Here is a 14,863-nt window from a genome sequence, read left to right as displayed (position 1 = left end):
TACTGAGTCTCAAGATCTGTAACATCTCGCTGCTGCTTTCTTACTCGCAGCTCAACATGCACAACACCACCAAGCCAGGCGGCAGGCGTAAAACCCAAATATCGTTGAAATTGCTACCACGTATAAACCCAAGCATATTTGCAAATTTATTCAAATAAAAGTTCAGCGTACAAGTCGGAATGGTATTTTTACCCGCTCAACTTGTACTTTGAGGATGGTAAGTGGGAAATGAGCGAGAAGAACGCAGCTGATGGATTTACAGCGCCCAATATTACTCCAAGGTACTAGAGCACCGTTTGTTGTCCACTCAGGCTAATTTCTCTCAGGACACGAGCGTTCTTTGACGCAGATTATCTGTGAGTGCACTCAAACACACCTGGGCACGCCTAACGACCACCAGACAACAAAGACGGTGATCTTATATTCTCCGTATCCAAAGATCACAGAATAAACGTCTGGTACTCGCATAACGGTGAGAGGTATGCGACACACTATCGAGAAGACGCCTCCCAACTTACACGCACACTAGACTTGGCACTTACGAAGGCCACAAGGGTACTGTATGGACAGTCTCCGTTGATAAGAAATCAGAATTCTTGGTGTCTGGTTCAGCGGATAATGCGTTAAAACTTTGGTCTGTGAAGACAGGCGCATGTCTGTACACTTGGGAATTCCCAACAGCTATCAAGCGCGTGCAGTGGTCTAACGATGACAGCAAGATATTGGCTGTCACGGAGGAGCGTATGGGGTACAAGGGAGCTCTTCGTATTATTGAGATAAACAAAGAACAACCAACACAGCAAGCGGCTGAGCCCAAGCACTTTTTCGAGCCTGCAGGAAGCAAAGTAACCGTTGCAGCATTCACAGCTATTCCAAACGAGATAGTCACAGCGCATGAAAGCGGTAAGATTGCCAAGTTTAACTATGAAGAGAAGAAGCAGATTGGCGAGAATGAAGAGGCACATCAAGACAGCATAATGGATTTGCAACTCTCGCCAGATCAGAGCTATTTCATTACATCGAGTAAAGACAAGATTTCGAGGGTGAGATAAGGGTATTTTAAGTAAAGTGCTCAATCTAACACACTGACAGCTCTTTGACACAAAGACTTTGGACGTCATCAAAACATTTAGCACCGACTCACCTCTCAACTCAGCATCTATAGCCCCAGGCAGTCACTATATTATCCTCGGTGGTGGACAGGAAGCGATGAATGTTACAACATCTGGCCGTTCAGGAAACTTTGAGTGCAGATTCTGGCACAAGGTGTTTGCGGAGGAAGTGGGCAGAGTGAAGGGACATTTCGGACCAATCAATACGATCGCAGTACATCCACAAGGAAAGGCGTTTGCGAGTGGAGGAGAGGATGGATACGTGCGTGTGCATTGGTTTGATGATTCGTACTTTAGAACTAAGGTTTATGGAGAATTGGAGCCGGTGTTGGATTAGTTGGTTTTAAATGTAATTCTCAATGGATAAAACAATAAAAACATGACACTGGGCTACAGCATTGATTGGGTAACGTGCCATGTGGGGCACCTCAGAGAGTAGGAAAAAAGCCCTAAAAAGGGTTAATGGGACAACCTATTAATTGTATGCATACGGGTGACCTGCCGCGTGCTTTTTCCCGGGAATGGTTGCAGATCGGCGTATGGAATGACGAATGCAGGGATACAGACGAGACGTAGGAATTACGGGAATATAAAGGCAATGAAGAGGCCACATACGGAATAATCGAATAAATCCAATTTTTTCAATTGGCTACATCATAGCTGGCTACCCAAGGCTCACCCACGCACTCCTCAACCACCAACGAGGATTGATAAAACTAAATTTATGTCTCAAGAACAGACAAACTTAAACTCCGACGGAATGACTGAGTTTGTTGCTGCGATTGATACGGGTGAGTTTCTCAACTCAACATGTATTTATCAATCTAACGTATTCCACAGGTACAACGTGAGTTGATTGGCGTGGTGTATCAACTAGGCCTAATGTCCCCACAGCTCCACTCGTTGCATCTTATTCGATAAGTTTGGTGGGTTGCTGCGTATACAGTCTATCACCCGCTTACCCTATTGAAGGCACGCCAACGCTAATGCACCAAGTTGAGTATCCACAGCATTATCCTTATCCTGGGTTAGTTGGCCGCCTTCCTTTCATCCCCGCTCACCCCTTTTCCAGCTGGCACGAACAAGATCCACTCGACCTCCTCGAATCCGTCTATATCGTCATGGATTGTATTGCAGACAAAATGGAAGCCGCGGGAATCACGTTCGATGCTGTGAAGGCTTTCGGTATCACTAACCAGCGTGAGACTACCCTCGTCTGGGATCGCCATACCGGTCAGCCCCTCTACAACGCCATCGTTTGGGATGATTCACGTACAAACACCATGATTAAAGAGCTGTCAGGTGACGAGGGCCCTGATATCTTAAAAGATAAAACTGGTATGCCCCTCACTACCTACTTTTCCGGTTTAAAGTTGAAGTGGCTCGTTGAACACGTCGATGACGTCAGAATCGCCATGGAAGAAGACCGTCTTTGCTTCGGTACTATTGATAGTTGGTACCTTTACAACCTCACTGGTGGTCCTGGTAAAGGTTTCCACTACATCGACATTAGTAACGCTTCAAGAACTCTCCTTTTCAACTTACAGACTTGTGACTGGGACCAATCCCTTTTGGATTTCTTTGGACTCAAAGCGTCCATCCTTCCCCAAATCAAATCCTCTTCTGAAGTCTACGGTAACATTGACCACGGTCCTTTCATCGGTGTTCCTATATCTGGTATGCTTGGTGATCAACAGGCTGCCCTTGTCGGTCAGAAATGCATCAGAGCAGGTGAAGCTAAAAATACGTACGGTACCGGTGCTTTCTTGCTTTTTAACACTGGTGAAGAAGTCAAATATAGCAAAAACGGCTTGATCAGTACTGTCGCTTACAAAGCTGGACCCGATTACCCAACTCATTTTGCATTAGAAGGTTCAGTATCTGTCGCTGGTGCTGCCATTACTTGGCTACGTGATAATATGGAGCTTATCGACAGTGCTTCCGAGATTGGTGAACTCGCTGCGCAAGTGCACGACACTGGTGGTGTTTACTTTGTTACTGCATTTGGTGGTCTGTTCGCACCATACTGGGACAGTGCTGCTACTGGTACCTTGATAGGTTGGTTATAATTTATTTCTTCAAATCAGTTATTCTAAATTGTCCCTTTAGGTATGACAGGTTATACCACAAAGGCTCACGTCGCTAGAGCTACACTAGAAGCAGCTTGCTTCCAAACTAGAGCTATCCTCGAGGCCATGAACGCTGACTCAGGCGTTAACATCCACATCCTTAGAGTTGATGGTGGTATGACCAATTCAGACTTGGCGATGCAAATACAATCGGATATCTTGGGTGTCGAAGTCGAGCGACCAACGATGAGAGAGTCTACAGCATTAGGATCTGCTATTATGGCAGGATCAGCATTGAAGTTGTGGGGCTGGGACGTGACCAAACCTGAGACATTAGATCTGGTGAATACTGCCGGTAACGTCTTCTTTGCACCACACGACGATGCGAAATTACGACAAAGAGTCTACAGATTGTGGAACAGAGCTGTGGAGAGAGCATCTAGGTGGAATACCATAGACTTTGTTCAAGAGGAAGTCGAGACTGAGTTGCAAAACAAGTTGACAATAAAGCATGAAAATGGAGATGAAAAGAAAGAGCAGAAATCGAAGCACTAAGCACACGCGTTCCACTCAACGCTCAACTCCAAATACACCTCTCTTTCTCTCATCTGACCAAACACATGTAGAACTCTCCGACGCACTCTTTATATTCTCAGTCTCAATTACTATAACTACTTGAAATGAATGCATCTAATAATTATAATACTATGGGTGCGTCATGCCATCGTCATTGTCATTGTAATTGTCATCGTCATCGGCTCACCGGCTTCTTATCCGTACGACGACGATGAACAGCAGCAGTGTGTTTAAAATTATTCCAGGCATTCAATCCTACGATTGGGGCAAAGTTGGCAAGTTGTCAAAAGCTGCAGCTTTCGCTGAGGTCTCAATACCGGGTTTTCAGGTAGAAGATAAGCCATACGCTGAAGTGGGTTCGTAGGTTCACGAGAGGGAGAGCAAGTGATGCTGATCGGGTTTAGCTGTGGATGGGTACGCATGAGCAGGCGCCTGCCTATCTTGCCAACGATCCATCAAGCAAGCTATCGCACTATCTCCAGCGCAACCCGCAACTCGTTGGAGATCAAGTGAAGCAGGCTTTCAAAGAGACAACATGCGATGGCGGGCTGCCATTTCTGTTTAAAGTGCTCGCTATCGAGAAAGCGTTGAGCGTACAGGCTCATCCGAACAAAAGACTTGCAGAGCAGCTGCACAAAGATCGCCCGGATGTCTACAAAGGTTGGTGGAGCGTAAAAGATGTAGTATTTCACTGATTATGTCAATTCAGACTCAAATCATAAGGTACTTTGTCCTCGGTCTGCGCATATCCCACTCTAACACACTTCCCATAGCCAGAAATGGCTATAGCACTCACTGAATTCAAAGGATTTTGTGGATTCAGACCAAAGGAGCAGATTGTGCACTTTCTCGATAGCGTCAAGGAGTTTAGAGCATTCGTTGAAGAGAAAGACGTTCAGGATCTCAAAACAGCCTCATTAGACAAAGAAATAAAGGATGCTCTCAAAAGGGTCTTTAGCGGTGTAATGTCGGCACCACAAGACAAGATCGCTGAGCTCACCAAAGCCATTGTCTCAAGATACACCAGCCAGACACACGAAGACATTGCCGGTGACTCCATCTATGCTGTCCGTCAACTCGTCCTCACTCTGAACGATCAATTCCCCGGAGACATTGGAATATTCTGCACCTTCCTTCTCAACGTAGTCCAACTCAAGCCGGGCGAGAGCGTCTTCCTCAAAGCAGACGACCCTCACGCGTATATCGCGGGTGATATCATGGAGTGTATGGCGACATCGAACAACGTAGTTAGAGCGGGACTAACGCCAAAACTGCGAGATGTAAATACGCTCGTCGATATGCTGACATACGAGACCGCTCCTGCCGATGCGCAGTTAATGAAAACGACTTCCCTTAAAGGGGCGGCGCACACGATCGTGTACGACCCACCGATTGAGGAGTTCAGCGTGGCTAGAGTGCAACTTTCTCGAGGCGAGTCTACAAAACACGATGCGCTAAACGGACCTAGCATCCTTGCGGTCGTTGACGGAACTGGCCTCGTCGAAAACCAAGGTCAAAGCGAGACAATGAAAACAGGAGACGTGTTGTTTGTAGGAGCAGGCGCGGGGATAAAAATCAAATCAAGCTCAAGTTCATCACTAGAAGTATATAGAGCATTTGTACAAGTCTAAAATTTTGAAAATTGAAATATGTCCGAATTCACGACTGCAGTGGCCCAATCGCTCCTTCACAGCTGCGTTGAACGTTTAAATATACCAACTGAATAAAATGTCTGGTACATCACAGAACAGGTTCTCTTTACCTTCCTCACCCCCAAATTCAAGCTTAAATCCCCCAAATGTACATGGATCACACTCGCGTTCTCCGAGCCCAACGACGGTGAACGCTGCTGCATATCAGAGATCATCGGCTGCTCAATATGCTAGAAATAATCCAGCCAGACAGACTTTTGGTGCTTCTAAATCCCCTGCCAGTCCACGTGTACAGAGACCAGCCTCTGAGATGGCACACGGCGGCGGTAGTGGCTGGACTCAAGCCCAATCACAGCTTCTTAATTCCGCCCAGCTGCCTCCTGGTTCGGCCGGTTTAGGCATGACCAGCCCAGATGCTCTTGATCAGTGGTTCGAGAATCTAGGCAGCTATGAAGAAACTCTCGAGGAAATGGCGGCTGCTTCCCTCGACCAGAACTTTAAAGAGGAGCTCGTTGCTATTGAGCAGTGGTTCAGAGTTCTCAGCGAGGCTGAAAGAACCGCAGCTCTCTACTCGCTTTTACAGCATTCTTCTCAGGTGCGTTTGGGTATTTATAAGCATCAGCCTTTCTCAATTCTCACATATTTCCAGATGCAGATCAGATTCTTCATCACCGTGCTCCAACAAATGAGCCGTTCTGATCCTGTCTCACAAGCACTTTTCAGTCCTTCCGTTGGAGCAAACCTTGACGGTCAACTTGAAGCTGATATGTCTAGAATGTCATTCAAGTCACCAAATTTGGCAGCTGTATCAGGTATATCAGCAAAAAATTCACCAAATATGACAGCGGCTGCAATTAATCGTCAGTCACTGGCTGCTGGTGAACATCATTTATCGCCGGACGACGCTTTAAATGCACACAGGCAAAGATTCAACTCCAAGAGAACGTCAGCTCCAGGACATTTACCTGGACCTGGAACTATCGGTGCTGGATCATCGACTGATAATCTTAGATCACCAAGTTGGCAAAGAGGTTCTGGGCTTGAGCAAGTGCAAGAGAGACGCTCACCAACGCCATCAGCTGCGTCAGATGTCAGACCAAAATCATCCGATTCTGGATCATTTGTTAGGTCTGATTCAGTGCAGGACTTTGCAGACGATCAAGCAATTGCAATAGCACAAGCTAATGCTAATATGTCATCACCATTGCAACAATCTGCCAACTGGTCCTCAATGGTCAACACACCATCGATTAGCAACTTCCCAATGGGTGGGAGTGGAAATGGAAACCAAAATCAATTTGATGCAGATTTACAAAATTGGTACGCGAGCGTAACCAATAACAGTAGCAACAGTAACAACAGTAACACGAATAACTCAGCCATACGTTTAGATGATGCGAGGAAATTCCGTCGTCAATCTAGGCAATCAGTTAATTATGATGATATCAATGCAGCGCAAAATCAAGATGACTACACTAATGGTGCACTGAACAATGGTTTATTGACACCAGGCGGGACGTCTGTGAATAACAATCAGAATTTACAACAATTGCTAGCACAGCAGCAGCAATTAATAAACAATTTGTCATCACCTGGACAAACTAGCGCGCCAACGTCGCCTAACCCTTCCAACCCACTGCTAACAATGCAGTTGCAAAGCTTGCATCAACAGCAGCAATTGTTGCAGCAACAGCAACTCGCTCTCGGTAGACTTCAACAGCAACAACAGAGCGTAAGAGCGGGACCAGGATTGGGAATTTTTGGTGGGAACAATGCGAGCAGAATGCCATCTCCATACAAGCAGTCATTCAATCAACAATCGCTGGGTATACCACCTAACCAAACAGCCACCAACAAAAGGTCTATATCAACCCAATCAAGACAGCGTAACAATACCATAAGTAGCGAGGAGGAGGTAGATGAGAGGGTGCTCAATGACGTCGCTACTTGGCTCAGAGTGCTTAGATTACACAAGTATACTCCAAATTTCCAGGAGTCGAACTGGAAGGAAATGGTGAATATGTGTGGAGCAGATTTGGAAGCAAAGGGTGTAGCAGCTGTGGGTGCACGCAGAAAGATGCTTAAAGAGTTCGAGAAGGTCAGAGACAGATTTGATATCCCGGCTACGCCAGACCAAGAAACTGAGATGAGGGAGGAGAAGGAGAAAGAAGCGGCTGGTGCTGGTGGTAATCAGTAGTGGTGCTATTACTCATGATATTCATTCTAAACACAAGTACAATATTCTTCGTTTTAAATAAATTTTCTTGCTTTTTTGCTTTCCCATATGGTAGTGTAAAGAATTTTATGAAGCAATAAGAAGATATTAGAAGTGTTTTTCTGTCTACCATCCTATGACTATAAATAGCGGTGCTGAGCCTGGCGAGGCACCAACTGCAATCGCGTAAGCAGCTTGATTATAAATATGTGGGGATATAGTTGGGCGCATGTAGCTGGCTAGCGGACATAACTTCACAGGTTACATTATTGCGAATTGCTAACCGGCCAGTTACCATTACTCCAATGGGTACCCTGGTGCAGGAATGAACGGGGAAAATTAACTTGAAAAACTCATGTAGAAAATGAGCAAAAGTAAATTTATTCCAATGCGTCCGCCAAACAGCCAAGCTCTTCGGATAATCACTGTGCTGATCGAGGTGAGATGAAGTCATTGGGAGGAACTAAAGGAAAATTTATCCTTATGGGAGTGGGATTGGAATTGAGTGTGCGAGAGAGCAGCAAAATAAATACGATTTCTTCAAAGACTTTGAAATTCTTCGTTTGCACGGTACTGCGTATCACGTATGAATCATAGGCAAAAAAATTAGCACGTATTCGATGGAGCCGAAATTTGTATCTTCACATTAAACAGCGCAGATACCAAATGAAGTCAGATATCGCAGATAGTATCAGCAACAGCTACAACCAGCCAGCCGGTCCTTCGTGGTTGGATAAGCGTTATGAAATTTGGAAGGAGTTCACCAAAATGGATGCTAACGGTCTGGAGAGCAGCTCATCCGAGGACGATAACGAGGATGACACGGGCAACGTTAGGGAAGGTATACAGGGATACACGAAGCACAAGGACTATGTCATTGCATGGGGATCTCCCATTTGCGACAAATCACGCTGGGCAACTGTCGCGAGAAAGTTTATCCATTTCTGCCAGTCCAATGGGCTAGTTTGTGTGTGGACATGCGTCGGGGAGGAATTTGAGCGCGTTTTGTCTGAGCCTGATCTCAATTGGTCGAGTTTATCGTGTATAAGACAGGTGTGTTGCGCGTTAAATAGGTGTATTGCAGCTGAACTGTTTCTATTAGGACATTGTCGACTTATCCACTGTCAACCTCATGCGTTCTAGGGATGTTCGTAGCAATGTACGCAGATCGATAAAAGAAGGAATTGTAGTGGATGAGGTGCACGAAATCTCAGACAGCGACAAAGCGGCTGTTGAACAAGGTATTCACGATTGGAAGAAGAAGCGTACCGGTATCCAGATCGCTACTCAAGACCTGCAACCATGGGTCGATCTTAATCATCGTCGTCTTTTCTACGCGCGTCATGGAGATTCTAGGAAAGTGGGTAGGAGTTCAACTTGTTTGTATCGCTCTAACGCACATCCTAGATATGGGGATTCACCGTTTTATCGAAAATTTCATCAAGTTGTCATCAAATCGAACACTCGATAGTGTTCCCTAACGCGCCTCGAGGCGTGAGCGAGCACCAGTTGCATCATGTCCTCGAGTCACTCCAAGCGCAAGGCGTGCTCTATTGTAGCTTCGGAATAAGTGCCGCTGATCAGCTTATTCCGACGCACAATCTAAGCAGTATGAGGATGGCATGGTTGTCCAAGATGTACAACTCTATCGTTTCGGCTGCTGGACTCACCAATCGCGGTGCATTCAGGGAGAAATTCGATGTAAAACATCAACCACTCTTCATATGCTATCCTAAGGGTAAATTTGGAAGTGAAGCATTGAGCGCTCTTATGAAGAGCGTCCATACTAAGTAGACATTATGCATTAGTGGAAACTTTAAATCTTACCATTAAAGTCAAACTTTTCACTACTTTCAGCGCATACTCAATTAAAATTACAATAGACTCAGCAACTTACCAGATAAAGCAAACTTATTTATAATACTCATTTGTGACTCAATGGAATCTCGTTGATACAAACTTATCCTAAATTACGAAATTAACTTGTAGCAGCTATAGTTCTGTAGCCAAACAACTCTTGTATAGATATAAATTTGAATTACACATTACATTGACATATCCAGGAAACGTGATCAAAATGCCATATAGCCTCCAGAATAGCTGACGCTGCTATCGTTGGCGGAAAGTGCCTTGGAGGATTGAGAGTAGTGCGTCCATTGCACATGACCGTCATAATCTTTGTTTGCATGTCTGATTGCACCCAGCAACACGCCAAACGCATGTCTTCCACAGATGGTGTTGCCTGTCTTGCGCAGATACTTGGTAAAGTTTTCATGTGAGCGTTGGGGGTTGGAGAGGGCACCACTGAGTATATCCCATGCCTCGTGGTCTAACCCTGTTATGCTCTCATGTACAGCATCTTCGTCTTTATGTGTGCTGTCTGATTTCGCTAGTCTGCGTCCGTCTGAGGAGGGCGATGGTCTGTAGTAGGTGTATCTGAATCTCGATCCCCTAGGCATGAGACGTCAGGATAAAGCGTTTTGTGTCGAAAGCACCCACCAATGACTGAAATCAGACGAAATAGCGAAGAGTGTCTCAGGGTCGTTGATGTACTTGGACAGATAAGCGCCAAACTCCACTTCCTGCTCGTGCGAGAGACTGCCAATGAGGATTGGGACGATTTTTATATCGTGTCTTTTGCATTATGAGTGAAATGGCCGGATGTGTCGGAAAAAGTACCCACTCCCTAGATAAGGTCTTAATAAACGGAGTATGCATTTCGAAGCTGTGCTCATCCTCATCGGTAGATCTGCTCATGCGTTTGAACGCGCCGCACTTGGCCAGATCGTCATTCACTCCCTTATCTACGCTGAGCGGACCGAAAGGCGTATCGTAGGAGGAGAAAGGGGACAGGGCGCAGGAGTCGAGATAGACGTGGTGGCTGGGCCCCAGCATAATGATGCGCTTGTAGTTGCTCAGCGTAGCCGCAGAGTATGCGTGCGCTGCTGTGCGACCGCTGAAAGATAAGCCAGCGTGGCTGTGTGCAGGGTTAGCTTTGGAGGCGCAGGGCTTCGTTAGCCGAAGAGACTGACGGTGCAATTACCACTCTGCATTTCGGATCGCTGGTCACGCCTGCGTCGGCTGCATCGCTGAACCAGCCAGTTAGCTGATTGGTGAGCGTGGATGCTGTGTGGCGATTAGAAGCGAGCGGATTCGTTGGATATACCCACGATTGGCTGAGTACCAGGCGCCTGCGTGCGTCGCTTCTCTGATTGATGACATGCTGGAAGTTGGAGATTAAGATGTACGCTTCTTAGAGGAACGCAAATCAAATTAAGAAAGCGATTGGGTTTACGCCGCGTCTCACCTCCCTCACATCTCTATCAAGTACCGCGAAGATGGCACGGAATGGAATATTGGATAACTACATAAATATATTATCCACAAAATCAGGCGCTTTCGTAAACGGCGACGATGAGCTCAAGCACTCCTCACTCGAAGCCAGTAAAGAATTATTCGATCGTGGTGCGTGGGAGTATTTGCACTCGCCCAACACGGCACTGACAAGGCCACAGGACTTAAAGACGAAAAGAATTCTCTCAAGTACATCAACGATATCCTCCAAACTTTCAAAATTCCCGCTGTTGAAACTCGCCAAAAGAAGCAGCAGAAAAGGAAGAGAGGCGGTGCGGATCAAGAAGAGCATATGGAGATCGAAGAAACTCCCTTAGATGAGCTCTTTATCGATGGCTTCAACGATGATCAAATCTACCACCAACTCGATCTCAGAGCCAAGGTTATGTGCGATTTGGTGGAGAGACTGGTAGACGCAAGTGATCAGACTGATATTCCAGACGATAATGACGAGGATGCTATCGACGGCGAGGAAGATGAGGAAGAGGAAGACATCGATTTGGATGATCTCTCACCAGAAGAGATTGAAGCTTTGAGAGCAGAGGGATTGTTAGATGATGACGGGAGCGATGACGCCGAGGAGGACGAAAGTAGCTCCCAATCAAGTTTTGATGGTGAAGACGACCCTACAATTGGTGAAATCAGTTATCAGAAACTCAACGACGAAGAACAAGATAGCAGTGATGAAGAGGAGACCGCAGGAAAGAAGAGCACAGGCAAACCGCCCAAGAAGGATGTCTGGGGGCTTGATGATGCTTTCTTTTCCATAGACGATTTCAACAGAATGACAGAAGATCAAGAGGTCAGCGATCGTCTGCGAAGGAGGAATGATGAGGACGAAGATAGTGAAGAAGAGGAGGACGTCGACATCTTCTCCCCTGAGGCTGCAGCTCAACTAGAGAATGACGACGAGAATGCAAACGACGTCTTCTTCAACGACTTTTTCGCTCCACCTCGTAAAGGATGGTCTCATGCCAAACCTCCAAGCTACTCTCTCGCTGATACACAACCCAATGCCAAGAAAGATAAGAAGGATAAGAAGGATAAGAAAGAAAAGAAGGATAAGAAGGAGAAAAGGGAGAAAAGGAGATCTTCTGTACGCTTCGATGATTCCGTCAAAGTGCAAAAAATTAAGAACAAAAGTGGGTGACACACTCTTGTACTTGTCCATCTCACAATTTTCCAGGCAAAGGCAGCATGCGCGACGATGACGATGATGATAGCGCTGATGATGATGAGGAAGGTGATGAGGCTTTCGACGACGATGCAGACGATCTTGAGAATGGAGATCTCGATATGCTTGATGAGGACGCTCTTGGTGAGAAGGCGGAGGATCTTGACGAGGAGATGGACCACGAGGAAAACAGCGACGACAATGAGCAAGCTGAGGAAAACGAGGAAGAGGAAGAGGAAGGTGAAGCTGGAGATGATCCAGAGAACGCTACTATGGAGAAGTTCAACTCTGATCTCTTCGCCGAGGAAGAAGAGGAAGAAGATGGAGATGAAGGTGGGTCCTCCTACCATTTTAATATTTACATCAATGCTCACACTACCCTAGCACCTGCATCTGCTCATGGTCGCAGACGAACAGCCCTCGCACGTCAAATAGCCGATCTCGAAGATGAGAATGTCGCAGCGAAGGAATGGACGTTGAAAGGAGAAGTCTCGTCTAAAGCGCGCCCGGAAAACAGTCTGTTAGCTGAAGATTTAGATTTCGAAACCATCAACAAAATTACGCCTGAGAATACTGAAGAGAAGCAATCGACGCTCGAAGATTTAATCAAGCAGCGTATAATAAATGAGCACTTCAACGATGTGGAGAGGGTGAGTCAAGTGAACGAAAAACCATTCCTCCCATCTAGGCTTTTCGAGTTGAGTGACCAACAATCGTCGCAAGGTTTAGGAGATCTCTACGCAAATGAGCACACGGGCAACACTATAAATGATGACGAAAAACTTACCAAGGAGCACCGAGAGATAGATGAAATGTGGAACCAGCTCTCTTCGAAACTTGACGCGCTATCTAACGCCCACTTCACTCCACCAGCACCAAAGGCGCAGATTGAGACAGTTTCTAACACCCCATCTATTAGTCTGGAGAATGCACTGCCGACTGCACAATCGAACGCTAGTCGCGCAGCTCCTGAGGAAGTTTACAGCGGTCCGCGATTCGGTAATGTGTCTAAGGAAGAGATGGCACCTGAGGAGAAACGTGCTCAACGTAGCAGGATTCGTAAATCCCGCGCTAAAGATAGAGCTAAGATTGCAAATGTGGTCGACGACAAATCGCGCAAACAGAGAATGTCAGTGGGAGATGAGAAGCGTGATGCTCTCAAGAAACTTTCACAGGGCAAAGGAGTCACTGTTGTTGGAAAGGGAGAGGCCAACGCTAAGAAGAAGAAGGGTAATAGTGAAGAAGGCAAGAATGCATCAGGATTGAAATTGTAGAAAAGCCTTAGAAAGATCTATAGAATGGTTATTATTTAAGCATATATCTGATCGAGGATGTATCGCACAGGCGAGAAGGGTAGAAGTGGTTTCGCCATTAAACCGGCTTGGTTGACTTCGTCGAATGCGAAACTAGCTGTGGTGGACAGCCAGAGTGTGACCCAAAGATAAGATAACGACTTGAATAATTTGGATCTCCTGACAGAAATTGGAAGGAGTGGAAGAATGTGAGACATGAAACACCTCTCTACAATGAGTCCAATAGGTTGAACGGCGAATGAGAGCATCGCACCAGCGCCTGACCAACTTCGTATATCACCTCCATGCGCAGCTAAGGCAATAAGAGAATGAAAAATACCGCTAATAATGAAAGTACCAAAAACCCCGAACATGGCGGGTAACTTGAAGAATCTAGTAACACCTAATGACACACCAACGAAAGGCTTTTTCCAATTGCTATGCCATAGGGTTGCCCAGTAGGCAGCTAGAGTCGTAGCGTCTGCTAAGCGACCAAACTGAGGGGGACATTCGTCGACATGACTGATGCGAAGAAGGACGCAAGGGATGACAAAGAGTGAGTAAGTCATATCAATGACCTGCCACAGAAGGACACCGTGTGCCAAACCAGCTGCATTTCTCAGTGGCGATAACAAAGACAAGTCATTCATCAGCAGGGGCGGGTATGCTAGGAAACCGGTCTTGCGAAGAAACGTCTCCAGCGCGTCCATGAAGACGTAGCGCCAAGCCAAATTGTGCAAGTGCATGCGTATAAATTGCGTGCGGGTGGGAATGTTATTCTCACTCCAAGTAGGCGTCTTGCGCGATTTCCAATTCCACTTGATGCCCCTGAAGGTGAACCAGAAGGAAAAAGAGTATGCTAGCCCCTCGCGCAGTGTGCGGGGCGGGTGGGGCTTGTCTATACGAAAGAATGTCTTGTGTGGGTCGCCTGAAAATAGGAGTGTGTCGATCGCACGCAAGGTGAAGCCTGCAGTAGCGTTAAAGGGCTTGAAGTGATGTGCGCGGCTAATACTTAACTACTGCGGTGCTAGGTACAGAGAATCTGTTTCCGGCTGTGTCTAAGTAGAGACACTTTTGGTAGATGTACGCTGATATGGAAAGGATTGCGGGTAGCATTAGGCCGCGATTTATAATCTTGAGCTGACGCGATGGCAGTGGGATTGCTAAACTCAGGACGCAGAGTACCATTAAGGCTAGATAGGCTACGAGTACCGCTGTGGGTACACGGATATCTGGATGAAGCATGTGTGGATCATCTGTGGTGAAATAATCATACATTGCTGCTAGGCTGGGTAATCTGGTGTATATGCTTGGATCCGTTATTTTGGTATGCGAAGTCATGGTCGGTGATGTCAGAAAGATGGGTGGCGTGTGATTAGCGACAGAGTTCAGGATCGCTGGAAAGGAGTTAATGGATGC

The 14,863-nt window shown here is 46.3% G+C and overlaps 8 protein-coding genes across 8 annotated transcripts; 6 read left to right on the top strand and 2 right to left on the bottom strand.

Moving 5' to 3' along the window:
• Positions 1–250: 250 nt before the first annotated feature.
• On the top strand, positions 251–1,449 carry J056_002734 (Eukaryotic translation initiation factor 3 subunit I; the record flags this gene model as incomplete). The annotated part of the gene is made up of 5 exons (XM_009271999.1): positions 251–281; positions 327–356; positions 401–479; positions 530–1,043; positions 1,093–1,449. The coding sequence occupies 5 exons, from the start codon at positions 251–253 to the stop codon at positions 1,447–1,449; spliced, it is 1,011 nt and encodes a 336-aa protein (XP_009270274.1).
• Positions 1,450–1,836: 387 nt separating this feature from the next.
• Positions 1,837–3,736, top strand: J056_002733 (Glycerol kinase; the record flags this gene model as incomplete). Its single annotated transcript, XM_009271998.1, has 6 exons — positions 1,837–1,903; positions 1,953–1,959; positions 2,007–2,038; positions 2,085–2,139; positions 2,185–3,170; positions 3,222–3,736. 6 exons carry the CDS (start codon positions 1,837–1,839, stop codon positions 3,734–3,736), a joined length of 1,662 nt encoding a protein of 553 aa, XP_009270273.1.
• Positions 3,737–3,968: 232 nt separating this feature from the next.
• On the top strand, positions 3,969–5,388 carry J056_002732 (Mannose-6-phosphate isomerase; the record flags this gene model as incomplete). Its single annotated transcript, XM_009271997.1, has 4 exons — positions 3,969–4,109; positions 4,162–4,417; positions 4,467–4,480; positions 4,531–5,388. The coding sequence occupies 4 exons, from the start codon at positions 3,969–3,971 to the stop codon at positions 5,386–5,388; spliced, it is 1,269 nt and encodes a 422-aa protein (XP_009270272.1).
• A 97-nt stretch (positions 5,389–5,485) lies between these two features.
• Positions 5,486–7,606, top strand: J056_002731 (Protein VTS1; the record flags this gene model as incomplete). The annotated part of the gene is made up of 2 exons (XM_009271996.1): positions 5,486–6,004; positions 6,059–7,606. 2 exons carry the CDS (start codon positions 5,486–5,488, stop codon positions 7,604–7,606), a joined length of 2,067 nt encoding a protein of 688 aa, XP_009270271.1.
• A 684-nt stretch (positions 7,607–8,290) lies between these two features.
• Positions 8,291–9,418, top strand: J056_002730 (uncharacterized protein; the record flags this gene model as incomplete). The annotated part of the gene is made up of 3 exons (XM_009271995.1): positions 8,291–8,677; positions 8,727–8,984; positions 9,032–9,418. 3 exons carry the CDS (start codon positions 8,291–8,293, stop codon positions 9,416–9,418), a joined length of 1,032 nt encoding a protein of 343 aa, XP_009270270.1.
• Positions 9,419–9,696: 278 nt separating this feature from the next.
• J056_002729 (Protein MEMO1) lies at positions 9,697–10,846 on the bottom strand (the record flags this gene model as incomplete). The annotated part of the gene is made up of 5 exons (XM_009271994.1): positions 9,697–10,075; positions 10,124–10,258; positions 10,308–10,601; positions 10,657–10,750; positions 10,795–10,846. 5 exons carry the CDS (start codon positions 10,844–10,846, stop codon positions 9,697–9,699), a joined length of 954 nt encoding a protein of 317 aa, XP_009270269.1.
• A 116-nt stretch (positions 10,847–10,962) lies between these two features.
• J056_002728 (U3 small nucleolar RNA-associated protein MPP10) lies at positions 10,963–13,426 on the top strand (the record flags this gene model as incomplete). Its single annotated transcript, XM_009271993.1, has 4 exons — positions 10,963–11,089; positions 11,140–12,120; positions 12,165–12,485; positions 12,537–13,426. The coding sequence occupies 4 exons, from the start codon at positions 10,963–10,965 to the stop codon at positions 13,424–13,426; spliced, it is 2,319 nt and encodes a 772-aa protein (XP_009270268.1).
• Positions 13,427–13,461: 35 nt separating this feature from the next.
• Positions 13,462–14,785, bottom strand: J056_002727 (uncharacterized protein; the record flags this gene model as incomplete). The annotated part of the gene is made up of 2 exons (XM_009271992.1): positions 13,462–14,430; positions 14,480–14,785. 2 exons carry the CDS (start codon positions 14,783–14,785, stop codon positions 13,462–13,464), a joined length of 1,275 nt encoding a protein of 424 aa, XP_009270267.1.
• Between the last annotated feature and the right edge of the window lie 78 nt (positions 14,786–14,863).

This window comes from Wallemia ichthyophaga (genome assembly GCF_000400465.1).
Source record: "Wallemia ichthyophaga EXF-994 unplaced genomic scaffold scaffold25, whole genome shotgun sequence".
Classification (NCBI taxonomy): domain Eukaryota; kingdom Fungi; phylum Basidiomycota; class Wallemiomycetes; order Wallemiales; family Wallemiaceae; genus Wallemia; species Wallemia ichthyophaga.
Note: the sequence above shows the minus strand (reverse complement) of the source record. Positions and strands in the feature narration are given on the sequence as shown.